Source organism: Talpa europaea (genome assembly GCF_964194135.1).
Source record: "Talpa europaea genome assembly, chromosome: 5".
In the NCBI taxonomy this organism is placed as follows: domain Eukaryota; kingdom Metazoa; phylum Chordata; class Mammalia; order Eulipotyphla; family Talpidae; genus Talpa; species Talpa europaea.
Genome location: NC_140071.1, coordinates 97,967,729 through 97,983,233, shown reverse-complemented (window position 1 = coordinate 97,983,233; position 15,505 = coordinate 97,967,729). Strand labels below are relative to the sequence as shown.

Below are 15,505 nucleotides of genomic sequence, written 5' to 3'. Positions count from 1 at the left end.
TCTTTTGCATGATCATTGTGTTCTGCAGTGTTGGACTTGATTTTTGATGATGCATCTTGAAAAACAAAATAATCACAATTGCTATAACACTGTACAAATTTTATCTACTAGATGGAGTGCTAAGTAATGTAAACATATTAAATATAAATCTCAAAATTTAAGTTCTAAAGCAATTTCTTTTTATGGAGAAAATAACTTGCTAAAAGTCACTTAACTAATATAGATTAGTTTAGTTTCAAAGCTTTGACTCTCAAACCCCAGAATATCACCAGACTTCATGATAATTTTCTTTAAAAACAAACAAAAAAACTTTGCATAAAAACATTTTTCAATGTTTTTGTCTATTATTACTTCAATTTCCAGAAAGATAGTAGAAATTATAACCTGAAATTTTCTCCATCAGTGCTGAATAAAAGAAAATAAGAATTATAAGGCATTCATAACTGACCTCCCAATAGAGAGAAATTTTCAGGTACCAGAAGCAAAGAAGTAACTGAAAGCCAGTCTGTGCATGAAATAATGGAATAACTTCCCTGAGAAGGGTTGAATGTAATCATGGGGTTTGAGATTTAACACTCATGTGGAGCCAGAAAGTTGAAATATTCACCTGCACCCCTATGTTTATAACAGCACTATTTACAATAGGTAAGCTATGGAAACAACCCAAATGCCCAAAAATAGATGACTGGATCAAGAAGAAGTGGTATATATACACAATGGAATATTACTCAGCAATCAAAAACGATAAACTCATGCAATTTTCAGCAACATGGATGGAGCTGGAAGGGTTCATGCTCAGCAAAATAAGCCAGAAAGAAAAAGAAAAATACCGGCTGGTCTCACTCATAGCAGGAATTTAGAAAACCTAAATAAGGGACCAGTAAAAAGACTAATTATAATAAAGAAAAAATCAAAATCAACAAGCAACTGTGAACCAGGGACATACAAAAGGGGGGGGGTGGTGGAGTTGGGGGGGTGGGGTGTAGGGGTGGGCAGTGGGGGAGGGGAAAGAGAAGCAGATTAAGGTCAAAATGAGGGGGGTGGGAATTGTATAGGAAATATAACCAAAATGAAAATGCATACATGTGCAAAAATGAAAAATGATGTAAGAATTATATAAAATAAAATATATATTAAAGAAAAAGATTCTGGGAGGACATATCTTTCCTTAGAGGGACAGGATAAAGAAAAAGAAGCTCACCAGCACAGAGAAGATGGTGAAGAACTTACCGGTGTTTCTTGTGGCTCAAGGTAAAGCAAAATATCTGTGGAGAATTCAGAACTTCAGATTTCGTTCTCCTGCAGATCCAGAATTGTGCATTGTTTGAGAATCCCAAAGCTGAAATATTACTATGAAAATTAATGTCAAGTCAGTGATATTCTTGGGTTCCCTACAGAAATTAGTAGACACTGCTGTGGAATGCCCACGAATGCTCCAGGGCACAAAGAAGTCTCATAGACAAAACCACTGAAGATTAGCTCAGAATTCAAAATTACAGAACATATAAGAAAACAAATCACAAATCCATAACCAAAGCAAACATGATTAAAATCCCAACAGTTTAAAATATAGGATCAACTGTGAAATAAGCATATTTAAAATTACCTAAAGACAAAAAAAGAAGAAACTGAAACTGTAAGCAAATAAAGTGTTTTAAAGATTAAAGAACAGGAAGGTAGGTTTTTTTTTTTTTTTAAAAAAGTGAAGGGTTTCACCTGAAAATGAAAATCACATTCATTAAAAAAAAACTCACTTGGTATGAAGTATGGCCCATAGGAGAGAAGTAATAATCCGTTTTGCCTCTGTGGTTTCAGATTTTCAAAATAATGTAATGAGAAAAAGATAGTTTTGTACAATTTAAAAATAATTCCAGTATCCATGAAGACATTAGAAAAGATAATTTAATCAAGAGTTGATGTTATCCTAAAAGAGCCATTTGAACTGGGTTGTCATTTATTAATAACTGTCTGATCTTGAGGAAGCTACATGTGCCCTCCCTTGAATCATAGGTTTCTTTTAAAGGTTAAATTAGATAACTTTTTAAACTTTTAATTTTAAAATAATTTTAAACCAAACTGAAAGTTTCAAAAGCTGCACAAAATGCTTCTGAGTGTCCTTTACCCAGCTTCCCTCAATGTTAATATCTTACATAACCACAGAACAATGATAAGTACCAGGAAATTAACAATAATAGATTGCTACTAATTATCCACAGACCTTATTCAAGTTTGCCATACTTTTACCCACTTTAAGCTAGATTAATATTTGTCTCTTTCAGCCCTAAAAATCTTTTACTCTTTTATTCTTTTGATGTATTAAATCCTCTACCTTAATCTCAGTTACTAAAATCTAAAATTCCTAGAGCCAGCTGAGTAATTCAATATTTTATTTAAGTATTAAATATAACAATGCTGAATTAAATGCTTCTTAAACCAGTTCATCTTGAAAAATGCCACATAGGCTTGATGATGACCCTTTCCTGCTATAACTGTTCTTTCTCATTAACTTCTCCCTATGAACATAATCTTTCTGTGTGTGCAGAGCTCTCTGTTAGCAATAATCAAATCACATTACCCTGTGGGACCATTCAAAAGTGAAAAAGGTAGTGAGAACTAGATGCCCACTTAGCACAATCTCACTGAACACAAATCTGTTGACTTCCATCTGTCCCAGTGATGTGAAAAGTGGTGCCCTTGTCTCGTCACCACCTGGTTATAATCTACTCCTAATTACCTTAGAATGTTCCAGTTGGGCTTTAAGCTTTTTGTGAAGACTTGACCATGGAACTGAACCAAATGGAAATTGCTCACCTAGCATGAGGGACCTCAGTTCAATCACTTGCAGACTCATCACAGTTTTCAAATACAAGTTAGACAAGTTGATTTATACTGATATCCTCAGCTTCTTCACAGGCAAATGTAGTGAGTTAGTTTTGTTCTGTTTTGTTTTGTTTTTAAGATTTATTTATGTATTTATACAAGCACTAGGTACAGTCGGACGCATGAGAGGGTGAGAGAACTCACCAGAGCCAGAGCAGGGAACAGAACAGGCAGACTAACGAAATACACTGCTGAGGGGAGCAGTGGGCGTGGCAGGAGAGGTCTGTTGCACCATGTGGGACCCTAGCCAGTGACCGGGGATCGAACTGGTGCTGCAGAGGCTGCAGGCAGCTTCGCAGCCCAGCGCTCAACCACTGCACCACCAGGGGAGGCCCTGTAGTGAGTTAGTTTTAATGAAGAAATTTGAGTACCATTTGGGGAAGAATCTAACTTAATCCAGCACATTACCAACTTGAAGTTATTTAGCTTATGGTAAGAAAGTTTTAATACAAATTATCTCAATCTCAAAATAATTCCTGGGTAGTCCAACAAAATTCCTATTAAATTTTTTCTTCAGAATTCTTGATTAAAATATAGACTTTCGGGCCTCCCTGGTGGCACAGGCATGAAAATCTCAACATTGTGAAGCTATTGCCAGCCACTGCAGCATGATTTCCATCCTTGGCCAGGGAGCTAACCCACATGGCACCACAGACCTCTTTCTGTCTCACCTGCTGCTCCTTTTAGCAGTGTATTTTAGTACATCTACCTGTTCTGCACCCCTCTCTTCTCTGGTGAATTCTCTCATCCCACCCCCCCACCTCTGGCCCACACCCCAGCTTTTGCATGCATAAATAAATAAAAATAAATCTTTAAAAAATAAATTAAATATAGACTTTAGCATGAAAGAATCCCAAATAGATGTTATTCTTCTGTTTCTTAAATTTGGGCTGCTTTTTAAACCTGGATTTTAATATAAAGTGTCATCCTCTTGTATTTGTTATTTTATGATAAAAGCAGATGTTCTCATCTTGCTGGGGTGAACTCCATAAAATACTGATATTTCTCTCTGTCTACTCTTGTGCTGGTCACAAATGTGCCTTGTATGCAACATCCCAAGTACTAAACACTTTATCATCCCTCCAGCCTGATTGCCCCATCAGTGGCATCTCTTCCCTACCTGTCACCCAACCTAGTAGGTTTCTTTCTTACCCTTCATGCTCAATGTTTTGCCAACTTCTCTTGCTTCCATTTCCTTAGTGACTCTTTTTTTTTTTTAAGATTTATTTATTTATTTGTACAAGCACTGGGTACAGTCAGAAGCGTGGGAGGGTGAGAGAATTCACCAGAGCCAGAGCGGAGAGTAGAGCAGGCAGACTAACAAAGTACACCGCTGAGGGGAGCAGCGGGCACAGCAGGAGAGGTTGGCTCACCATGTGGGACCCTCACCGGTGACCTGGGATCGAGCCAGCACTGCAGAGGCTGCGGGCAGCTTCGTAACCCAGCGCTCAACCGCTGCGCCACCGGGGAGGCCCTCCTTAGTGACTCTTGACTCTGATTATTTCTTTCCACTCTTAGCTTTGTTGCCTTAGTCCAAGTTCCCATCTTGTGTCTGGATTTTTCAGTAGCCTCATAATTGGTCGAATTGTCCACATTTATTAAGTACTATTGTTATTATGCTTATAGAATAAAATACAGCCTCTTTTACAGGACTTTAAGTCCTTTAGGTTCTCTGTATTCTGATCACACACATTCTGTATTCCAAATTTGTTCATGCCATTTACCTACTAAAAAACTCACAATGGCTCTCTGATGCTCATGGGGGCTGATCTCAGAGGAAGGAACAACATCTTGCTTGTCTGTGAATTACCCTTCCTTAAAGGACCAACAATAGTAATTAGCACCTTATAGGTATTCACCAACTATTTACTGAGTTAAATTAGTCAGATTCCTGTGAGTCCTGACAATCTGGCAGTGATTTTTTAAATCTGAAAAATAGGTTTATTTCATTAACCTTTGCTAGGAAAATTCTGCTGAATCTTTGGATTATGAATCAGAATAACCAGAAAATTAGCATTTGAGTGTTTTCTATCCTTCAGCTCTTCACATTTTCATTGTGACAATCTCTTCAAAGTATTTTGCATATGTATTCACATTTATAAACTGTCTACATTCTGGAACAGTATGTTTATTAGTAGCATCTTACGCACAGAAGTTAGAACAGGAAGAGATAGGTAATAAAATGTGGAACTTAGGTACAAATGAGATGTAATACAGAAAAGAAATTAGAGTGAGATGATTTTACATATAATTATGTTTTAAAGAAGAGTGTTGGTATTGTTCTTTTCAGTGCTTCATCACCATCCAGGATATTATGCTCTTTTTTAACTTGAATTTAGTGCATATAAATATTAGAGTATTGCCTTTGAGTAAGAAAACAAATTTCTTTGCAGTAATCAAAATATCTTATCAATTGCGGTAGGGAGGCTTCTTTCAGATTTATTGTCAGATGCATTTTCATGAGAACATGGCTTCTATTTTTAGCGATTCATCTATTCTTCTGTTTGGTCTTCACTTGAAGGCATATTTTCCTTGTGAAACTTTAATTGTTTCTATAACACCTCTGTATCTGCAGTCTCACTTTCAGAAGACAGTAGCTTCAGGTGAAGAATAAGCAATAGAAACAGATTGGTGGTGTTTATATTGTTTAGATTTAGATTTCCTTGCTCCAATTCTAATAAAGTTCAGAGAATGGAGAAGGAAAAAACACAGATCAGTTTTTATTTTTATTTTTTTTCTCTGTTGGTAAATATTTTTGTTTTCTCTGTATTATTAATTTATTTATTTTTTAACTTTAATGAGAATTTATTTTATTAATTTAATTTTTATATTTCCCATACAATTGCAACCTCCTTATTTTGACCCCAACTCCTTATTTTGACCCCACCCCTTCCCCATAGTGTGTCTCTGGTTCATACTTGTTTGTTGATTTTGATTTTTTCTCTCTTATAGTTATTCTTTTTCCTGGTCCCTTATTTTGGTTTTCTAGATTCCTGCTATGAGTGAGACCATCCGGCATTTTTCTTTTTCTTTCTGGCTTATTTCACTGAGCCTGATCCCTTCCAGCTCCATCCATGTTGCTGAAAATTGCATGAGTTTATGTTTTTTTGATTGCTGAGTAATATTCCATTGTTTATATGTACCACATCTTCTTGATTCAGTCATCTATTTTTGGGCATTTGGGTTGTTTCCAAAGCTTAGCTATTGTAAATAGTGCTGCTATAAACATAGGGGTGCAGGTGTTCTTTGGAATTAATGTTTCAACACAGATCAGTTTTTAACAGAGTAACTGTTCCTCTAGGAATACAGAACAGTCATGATTGGTAACAGTTTCATGTCCAAGAATATCAGCTTTGGATTCAAATCCCAGCGCCTCCATTTACCACTTGTGTAACCTTGAACAAATTATCAACCTCTAAGACTAAAGAAATTTGTCCTTAAAATAAAGATGATAATAGCATCTTTGAAAGTATTAAATAACAACAATAAGGATGACCAACATTATTTTTAAGCACCTATGAAGTATGTGCTGTTGCTTTCATTTTACAATGAGGAACAGAGGCTTTTAGAGCTGAAAGTATGCTCATGCAACTGGACAGGGTGGGGCTGGGCTCGAACTATCATATAAAGGCTTCATGTAGTGTTTGCCATATACATTTCAGGGTTAGTTATTAATTTCATTGTATAGAATTCTCCCAAGAATATCTTTTTTGGAAATTTTAAAAATTTTCATTATCTTTACACCAAAAACTTCAGCTTGGAAAATGTTGTCTTTCATAGAAAGTTGTAGGTAGAAATAAATCCTTTCAATGCCCAGAGTATTTGTTTGCAGTATTCTCCTTGCGTAATTTTAATAGATACATCAGTAACTTCATCCTTGAATAACTTTTATTCCTACTAGCTAAAAGACTGGGACTTCTAAAGTTGGATTCAATTATCTATTGTATTCTGTGTTAATGTCCTTTCCTTCACCTTGGATAAAAATAAAGAAGTGCATTATTTCTCTTCTGATTGAAAAAAAGTGTAGAAGAAAAGGCAATGAGGTCTCTGACTTAATTTTACTTTTCCCAGGGGTCCTCACTAACTCTGTGGCTTTCCTAGGGGAGTTGGTCCTTCTGGTTAATATGCCTGCAGACAGCCCTGCAGACGAAGGGCAGCACCTGCCTGATGGAAGGACAGCCACCCCCACCAGCACCTTCACCCAGCAAGACATCGACGAAGGCATCTTGTGGTACAGGCACTCGGGAGTCCCAGCCCAGAGTGACTCCTTCCGCTTTCAGGTACTCTTTGCTCCCTGACTTTTCTGATGGCTGATGATCCACGGAAACCATCCTCCTTATTTATAAACAGCTCGGTTCATTTGTGTGATTACTTGAAAATCACATTTGGGGGAATAAAAATATGTAACAGTATTTAGAGATTTTCTTTAATCTGTCAATTCAGTCTTATGGGTATCTCTACAAGCAGAATCATTACATAAAAAAGAGGTTTATAATAATGGCTAAAGTGTTCAGAAAAAGGATGAATTAAAATGTCATGCAGAAAAGCATCTCATTTGGTTTTTTATGATGTCTTTGGAATATTTACCATCTTATGATAAGATCAATCATGTACTAGGTAATAACGGGTTCATATTTCAGTTCTGCCATGACCTAGCTATATAACTTGGGGCAAATTACATGGGTAAAATCCTTGTGCTTTGGTTTCTTGATCTGTAAAACAAAATTATTGTTTGGATTTAATACGTTGATGCATTTAGAATATTGCCTATCACTGGGTGTTTGTTGTTACCATTTATAAAGGTTGGTCTAGTATTAATGCTATAAACTCAATGTTTAGTGCACCCTTCCCACCAAATTCCACGTTGAAATACTATGCCTGCCCCCCATGTGATGGTAGCTGGAGTCAGAGCTTTCGGTAAGTGACTAGCGATAAATGAGGTCATAAAGACTGTGCCCTTGTGAAGGGGATCAGTACACGTATAAAGGTCACTGAAGAGCTTGTTCTGTCTTTGCTCCCCCATGATTATACAATGAAAAACTGCCTGAAAAAGACTCCCACCAGAACCCAAGCTTGCTGTTACTCTGATCTCAGCCTTCCAGCTTCCACAGCTGTGAGAAGTTAATTTGTGTTGTAAGTTGCACAGTCTATGGTATTGAATAGTATCATAGCCTGAACCAACCAAGAAAAACAAACCATAAGGAGGTTGTCAATAAATTTAAAGTAAGAAATTATACTGGGCATATTCTTTGGCTATTAGTAAATATGACTAGAAATTAATAATGATAAATAAAAAAATCCAAACTCTTTGGGATTTTTTAAGTTGTCTTCTAAATAATTACTAAAAGAAAATCAAAATGGAAAACTATTAGGAAATATTGATGAGGTGGAAATAATTTACGAAAACTTAAATGATGTGAACAAAATAGTCCTCAGAAGAAAATTGATGGCCTTAAGCTCTTGTTACTGAGTAAGAAGGCATGAAAATAAATGGCCTAAATATTTAATTCAAGACGCTAGGGAACCCCAAGGGAAACCTAAGGAAAGCAAAAGGAAAGAATTAATAGAGATAAGCAGAGAAATTGATTAATTATAAAATGCTAGAATTGATAAATGTGTATGAAGCCTGATTCTTTAGAAAGACCAATAAAACTAGACACACCATGGCCAAACACGATTTGGAAATAAGGAATTTAATAGAACTACAAAGGAATGAGGAATTATGAATAGAAAGAACATTTAAGCATAGATACAGAGAAGAAATTGAGAAAGTATCAGAGAAAATACAAAGACGGGCCCCTAGGCACAAGCCAAAGCAGTGTCATGTCCCCTCTGCGTCTGACGCTTCTCCTTTGTCTTGGAATCTAGTTGGGGATAAATCACTATGATAGCTCACGTTGTTAAAATTATCCTCCATTCTGTTTCTGATGGCTGGCGTGCACATCTTCATTGCCTGATTAATTTATATTGTGTGAAAGATGTGCTATTCTAGAGAACAGTTTGAAATAAATTTAGAAACCGTTAAATTGAGATTATACTGAGCACATTTAATGTCCACTGAGTGAACAAATATTATGTGCCCTTTGCCCAAGTTAACTTTTCATTTTTAGTACCTGGGAACACAGCAATCCTCAAAGAATGAGTCAGAATGCAGGCAGAGACCTCAATCTAAAGATGTCACCTTAGCAAACTAGAATTTGCAGGTCTGCCTTTGCCTTGGAGATATCAGAATGAAAAACATTATAAATATGGAGTGTTTCCCTGGAAGGGGATTCTCAGCACCTGCTCAAAATAACACTTGATTGCTTTCTCAAGTTGGCTAGTAAGTGGGTAATTGTAAAATCACAAAAGTTACCAATTTTTTAAAAACAATCCCTAGAGTTTAAGACAGCCCATATATTTAGAAGTTTCTAAGTTATACTTAGAAAGTGGTTCCCTTTGGACAGTCTTCACACATTTTGCTCAAAGTGTGTTTAGAACTCCTGTTGAAAATCTCCTCAAAGCCAATGGGATATTTTCTAGAATACCTGCAATGCAGACAGTATATAGTCCTTTGGAAATGGATTTTAAAATGTAGTCAAATAGCTAAAAGTGTTTCAGAATCATGTCTGGTAAGAAAAAAAGAAGTAATTATTTTTGGTTAAAGCAAGGAGAAATTATGAACTAACAAGCTCAGTTTTCTTACATTATATGTGAACACCCTCTGAAAACATTCCAAAAAGTACATTTTGAACTCTGACAGAATCTTTATTGCCAATACAAAATAAGTCTCCAAAATTATGTTTTCCTGGATGTAAAAGTTTTTGTGTGTTTGTTTTTGAAGTCTTATTGTTTTATAGGCGTACCTCATATTTTGATTTGAAATGACACAGAAACTATAACTATGTGCTAAAATAAATGGTTAGCAACTTTTCCCATTCATCATTTCCATGTCCCTAAAGAATTTTAAATGAAGAAAGATGCTGCTCTAGTGATTCTTCTCTTTCTTCTCTTCTTTTTTTCTTTAAAGTAGAAAATACAATGCAATGAATTACATGGATTTAATTCCACTTTAAGTTGATGTGCTGTCATGAGCCATCAATGCACACCATCTGTTCCTTTGCATGTAAGACTTGGTTTTATGTAGTGCAGGTGATGATTAAAAAAAATAGAGCATGGGGCCTCCCCTGGTGGCGCAGTAGTTGCGCACTGGGCTGCGAGGCTGCCCACAGCCTCTGCAGCGCCGGTTCATTCCCCGGCCACCAGCGAGGGTCCCACAAAAAAAAAAAAAAAATAGAGAGAGCATGGCAGAGTGAGAGCAAAGCATGTGCCTTTACAGTCATTTTTGGCTTGGGAAGTTATCCTGGTTTGGGTATATTTAAATCACATTAACACAGCTTCAGGGTTACACGATTTGAAAAAGACCAACACATGTCCACCAATGTCCTTAACTAGAAAGTTATAACTGATTCCCTTCCTCAGTAATGTGCCCACATTTCCTTACCTGGACTGTGCTTCCTTGCTTTTCTTCTAGACATAGTAGAACAGATTTTTTTCCTAATTTCCTAAAGCTAACAAATTGAGTCATCTTGGCCAGTAGGAAAATCAAGAACCCGCTGTCTTGTTTAAATACTGACCCTATTGTCTTTGTGACCTTGACACTTTGCTTAACATTTTTGTCCTTCGGTTTCCTCACTTGTGAAAAAAAAGAAGATAATATTTACTTTGTGGGCATTAAGTAAGATAACTCTTGAAAAAAAGCTAGTGCCATGCTAAGCCCCTTATAGATGTTCAGTGAATTGTGGCTATTGTGATTAATATCATTTATAGCAACACTCAAGTTGTCTCCATGAAAATATGTAGATATTCTGAAAATTGAACTCCAGGTATCTGATATGATCAAGATAAAGAGGGCAGTTTTCCTATAGGGTGTAAAGACTGCTATTCCTGCCCTTTTCTCAGATTTACAGACCTCTACCCCCTGCAACTATATGCAGCCACACAGACCTTTACAGATCTTGTACCAAGCCTAAGGTAGAGCAGACAAACCGGGAGGGTAAGGGAGCAGCTCAGAAGCACTGAGGGTGGGGAGAAGCTGCAAAGGAAAGGCATCATTTTTTAGCTTTCTTGAAACAAGAAAAAGTTGATTTTGTGACTGCTACCCTGATTGCAAATATTATTACCCTTAGAGTGATGAGACTGAGATTTATCATTTATAATCCTCACATACATTTTGAGTAAATATTTAAGAAATAGAATAAAAATCATGTATATAACATGTGTTACATATGCTGGTAATGCTTATAATGATACATTCTGTAACTCAAGAATTATGTTTCCAAGAATGTTTAATGATAGAGCAAAATAATATAGCTATATTAATAAAAAATTTAAAATACATAATTGTATATAAAGTTTGATGTATACATAGCAAATAAATCAAGCTTAAGTATTTTAATAACTACTTACATGTAGGTGATGAAATTTTAGAGAACTTTGCATTTCTTGTTTCTTATAAGAAATACATTTTCAGAATTGCTTAAAATAATTGTTTCTTTTTATAATCATTAAAAAATTAATATTAAAATATGAAAAGCAGGGTAAAAACTGTCATACAAGAAGATTGGAATTCAAAGGCACATGGCTTAAAGTGAAAAAAAATAAATGTAAGCAAACATACTCACCCAAGAGAGGATGAGAGACTCACTGGTGACTTTGCTTACAGGTGTCTAGTGCCACAGATGCCCACACCCATCTGGAGAGCCGCATGTTCAACATCGCCATCTTACCACAGACACCTGAAGCTCCGAAGCTGTCCCTGGGGGCATCTCTCCATATGACCGTGAGTCGGGTGGGAAAGGTCATGGCTGAGGTGGAAGGAGGTATGCTCTTGGGATTTGATAGTCTCCCCTTCTCATGTACTATGAATGCCTGGCCCAGAACACAGACTCTGGGACCAACAATACCAGCTTTGTGCACACGTTTCTCATTGACTTGAAAAGGAAACTTAAAATTCTCAGAGTAAAAAAGGAGGTTAGAGAGAATCTATCTCAACCTCCCATCCATTGCTGATATCTTTTGTACCACCGGACAGACAAAAGCCTTCTCCCTGCATATTTGGAAGGGGTTCAGGTCTTTAATCAATACCAGCTGATGTAATTATTCAGTCAATTATAGCTCCCCTAGCTGGAGGAATCTTTATTCTATGTTTTAGAAGCCCTACTAGAAGTCTCCTTTCTATTATAAGTTTCCTGAAGAAGGTGATGTCTATGCTGTATCCAGAGATACAGATGGACTTTTCAAGGGAAATTTGGGGGGTAGGTTGGAAGGAATGGAGAGGTGATGGTGAAAGGCACTACTGGATGTAAAAGCAGAACATGCAAAAACCCCAAGAGAGAGAATATGATTGTTGGGAAAATTGCAAATAGTTGGAGAAATCAAGAGTGAAGAGGAGGTGTGGCGAGGATATTGGCAGTGAGCTAGAATACAAGACCCTTGTATGCTGTGCGGGAAGAAGGGTGCTTGCAAGGAAAGCTGCCAGCCAAATTAGTACATGAAGCTTTGTTCAGACAATTAGCAACTCCATTGTGAACTGATTTCTAGAGGGCTTGTGATGCCAGAGCCCCTCTTCTAGACAGAGTCATGAGCATATGAGACCTTGTAAATTAATCATTATGGATCCAAATTTTAGTTAGCACCCACATAATTACAAACTCCAAAGCAGTGTATCAGCCCTGAGCCACAACAAAGAGAGCAGCTATAGTTTTAGAAATTATGGGTCTGGGGCATGACAGAGACATAAAAGGGGAAATAGAAAGTTTTTAATGAATAGCTGGTATTGGCATTTCCACCATAAACCGTAATTTAAAGAAATCATAATTCAGCAACACTGTAAAGTCTATAATTCATCATTCTGACTGGAGGAACTTGGATCAGAATTTTCTCTAAAGTGCAAGGAAAAATGTGCATACACAATTCTTGCCAAATGCTAATGCAGTGTTATTTTGAGTTTAGAAGAAATAAATGGGCCAGATGCCAAGAAGATGGTTCCTGTTCTCTTGCTGTGGACCTCTAGAGGTTTTTCAAGTAACTTAACCTTTAGGATCTGAAGTTGCTGTTTGCAAATTAGGTCTGTCCAGCATAACTTAGAATATCACAGAGGTTAGTTTAGCATATAATATGATTGTTCTAGTATTTCATTCCTTAAAGTTTGTATTTCTTTTGACATTAGTCAGGGCAATTGCTGCAGGACATACTGGTCATGTATTACAGAACACATTCTCAGTTCAGTGATTTGGACTCATCTAAACATACACATTTTGCACATAGTTGGTAAATATTATGAGCACATATGCTAAGTACACAAGTATATTCATACATTTATTTTTTAAAATTTATTTGTGCATGCAAGAACTGGGTCTAGTTCAGAGGTTCGAGGGGGTGATACAGTTCACCAGAGACAGATTGGGGAGCAGAACAGGCAGAGCTACTGAAATTCACTGCTGAGGGAAGCAGTGGGTGAGTCAGAAGAGATGTGCTATGCCATGTGGGTTAGCTCCCTGGCCAGGGATCAAACTCATGCTGCAGTGGCTGGCAGTAGCTTGATAGTGCTGAGATTTTTTTTTTTTTTATAAATTTTATTGTTATATTCCCCATACAATTGCAGCCCCCCATTCTGACCCCAATCCCTCCCCTCCCGCCCCCGCCCCCCTAAAAGTGTCTCTGGTTCATAGTTTTTTGTTGATTTTGATTTTCACTTTCTTATAGTTATTCATTTTCCTGGTCCCTTATTTAAGTTTTCTAGATTCCTGCTATGAGTGAGACCATCCGGTATTTTTCTTTTTCTTTTTGGCTTATTTCGCTGAGCATGATCCCTTCCAGCGCCATCCATGTTGCAGCAAATTGCATGTGTTTATCTTTTTTGAATGCTGAGTAATATTCCATGGTATATATGTACCACATCTTCTTGATCCAGTCATCTATTTTTGGGCATTTGGGTTGTTTCCAAAGCTTAGCTATTGTAAACAGTGCTGCTATAAACATAGGGGTGCAGGTGTTCTTTGGAATTGATGTTTCTGTGTCCTTTGGGTAAATACCTAGGAGTGGAATTGCTGGATCATATGGAAGCTCTATGTTTAGTAGGTCCAGAAATCTCCACACAGCTTTCCACAGTGGTTGGACCAGTTTGCACTCCCACCAACAGTGCAGAAGAGTTCCTTTTTCTCCACACCCTCGCCAACATTTGTTGTTGCTAGTTTTTTTAATATGTGCCATTCTCACTGGTGTAAGATGGTATCTCATGGTAGTTTTGATTTGCATTTCCCTGATGACAAGTGATGTTGAACATTTTTTCATATGCCTGTTGGCCATTTGCATTTCCTCTTCAGAGAAGTTTCTTTTAAGCTCTTCTGCCCATTTTTTGACTGGATTATTTTCTTTGTTGTTGTTGAGTCTCATCAGCTCTTTGCAGATAGTGCTGAGATTTTAACCCCTGCACCACCAGGGAGGCCCTGTTCATACATGTATTTAAGGGTAAGAGTCTATCTCCCATTATTCAGTCATAGAGTCATATACACATTAGAGCCACTAAATTTTGCCTAGTGCTATGGAAGACAATGAAGTTTCAATAGCCATTAAACAGTCTATTCTCAAGAAACTTAGAATCTACATGGGAAACAAGCAATAAATTGTGGCAATACAGTGATAAATGCCATGGGAACAAATAGGAGGGTACCTAGTCCAGTGGATATGGAGGTCATAGAAGGCTTCCTCTAGAAGGTAAATTAAGCTAATTAAAGGGTAAATTATCTCTTGAGCAGGGTCTCAAACTTCAGTCTGCATTAGGACCCTTCCTATGGGATTTGTTAAATCACGCATCTCTGGGCCCCTCACCAGATGTCTCATATAGGGCTGAGAATCATCATTTATATCAGGTTTCCTGATGATACTGTTGCTGCTTGCTTTGCTTACCACACTTGAAAAAATCACACTGACCTAGACTAGAGCTAAGGGGGAATTCATTGCAGGCAGAGGAGCAGCAAGTAAAAAAAGATGGAGACCCAAAAGAACATGACATGCTCAAGAAATGACAGAGTTCAATTGGTTGAAGCATTAAGCCTTGGGTAAAAAAACAAAAACAAACAAACAAAATAAAGAAACAAGAAATGAGAGTGAGATCATGGATAAGCTTAAGGATAAGTAGAAGAATTTCTATTTTGTCCTGAAAGGCTGTTGGGGCAAGTAGGATGTTGAACGCTTCATAGCGACATGATCAGATTTTCAATGTAGAAAGATCATTCTGACTGCAGGGCAGGGAACAACCTGGATGGGGGCCAAACAGGGAGCAAGGAGGCCAAGAAAAAGGCTATTACAGTAATCTAGAACAAGAAACATAAGCAGTGTGAACCCCATGCAGTGGAAATAAGGATTAAGAGTTAGCGAGATCTCAAGAGATCCTTGCACACACATCTTCATTGCAGCATTATTCACAGTAACCAAGAAGTAGAAGCAAACGAAATGTGCTGCGACAGATAATAAATGGATAAACAAAGTGGGGTATATACAACAATGGGCTATTATTCAATCTTAAAAAAAAGAAGTAAATCCTGTCTCATATGTTACAAAATGGATGAACCATAAGGATATT

At 37.1% G+C, this 15,505-nt stretch overlaps 1 protein-coding gene across 1 annotated transcript in view; it reads left to right on the top strand.

The window, feature by feature from the left end:
* FRAS1 (Fraser extracellular matrix complex subunit 1) overlaps positions 1-15,505 on the top strand; it is a gene marked incomplete at its 3' end in the record, with an annotated part of 442,801 nt that overhangs the window by 318,868 nt on the left and 108,428 nt on the right. Inside the window, exons 31-32 of the mRNA XM_084232972.1 lie at positions 6,982-7,160; positions 11,585-11,701. Coding sequence (XP_084089098.1) covers positions 6,982-7,160; positions 11,585-11,701 — 296 coding nt within the window. The remainder of the gene's footprint in view (positions 1-6,981; positions 7,161-11,584; positions 11,702-15,505) is intronic.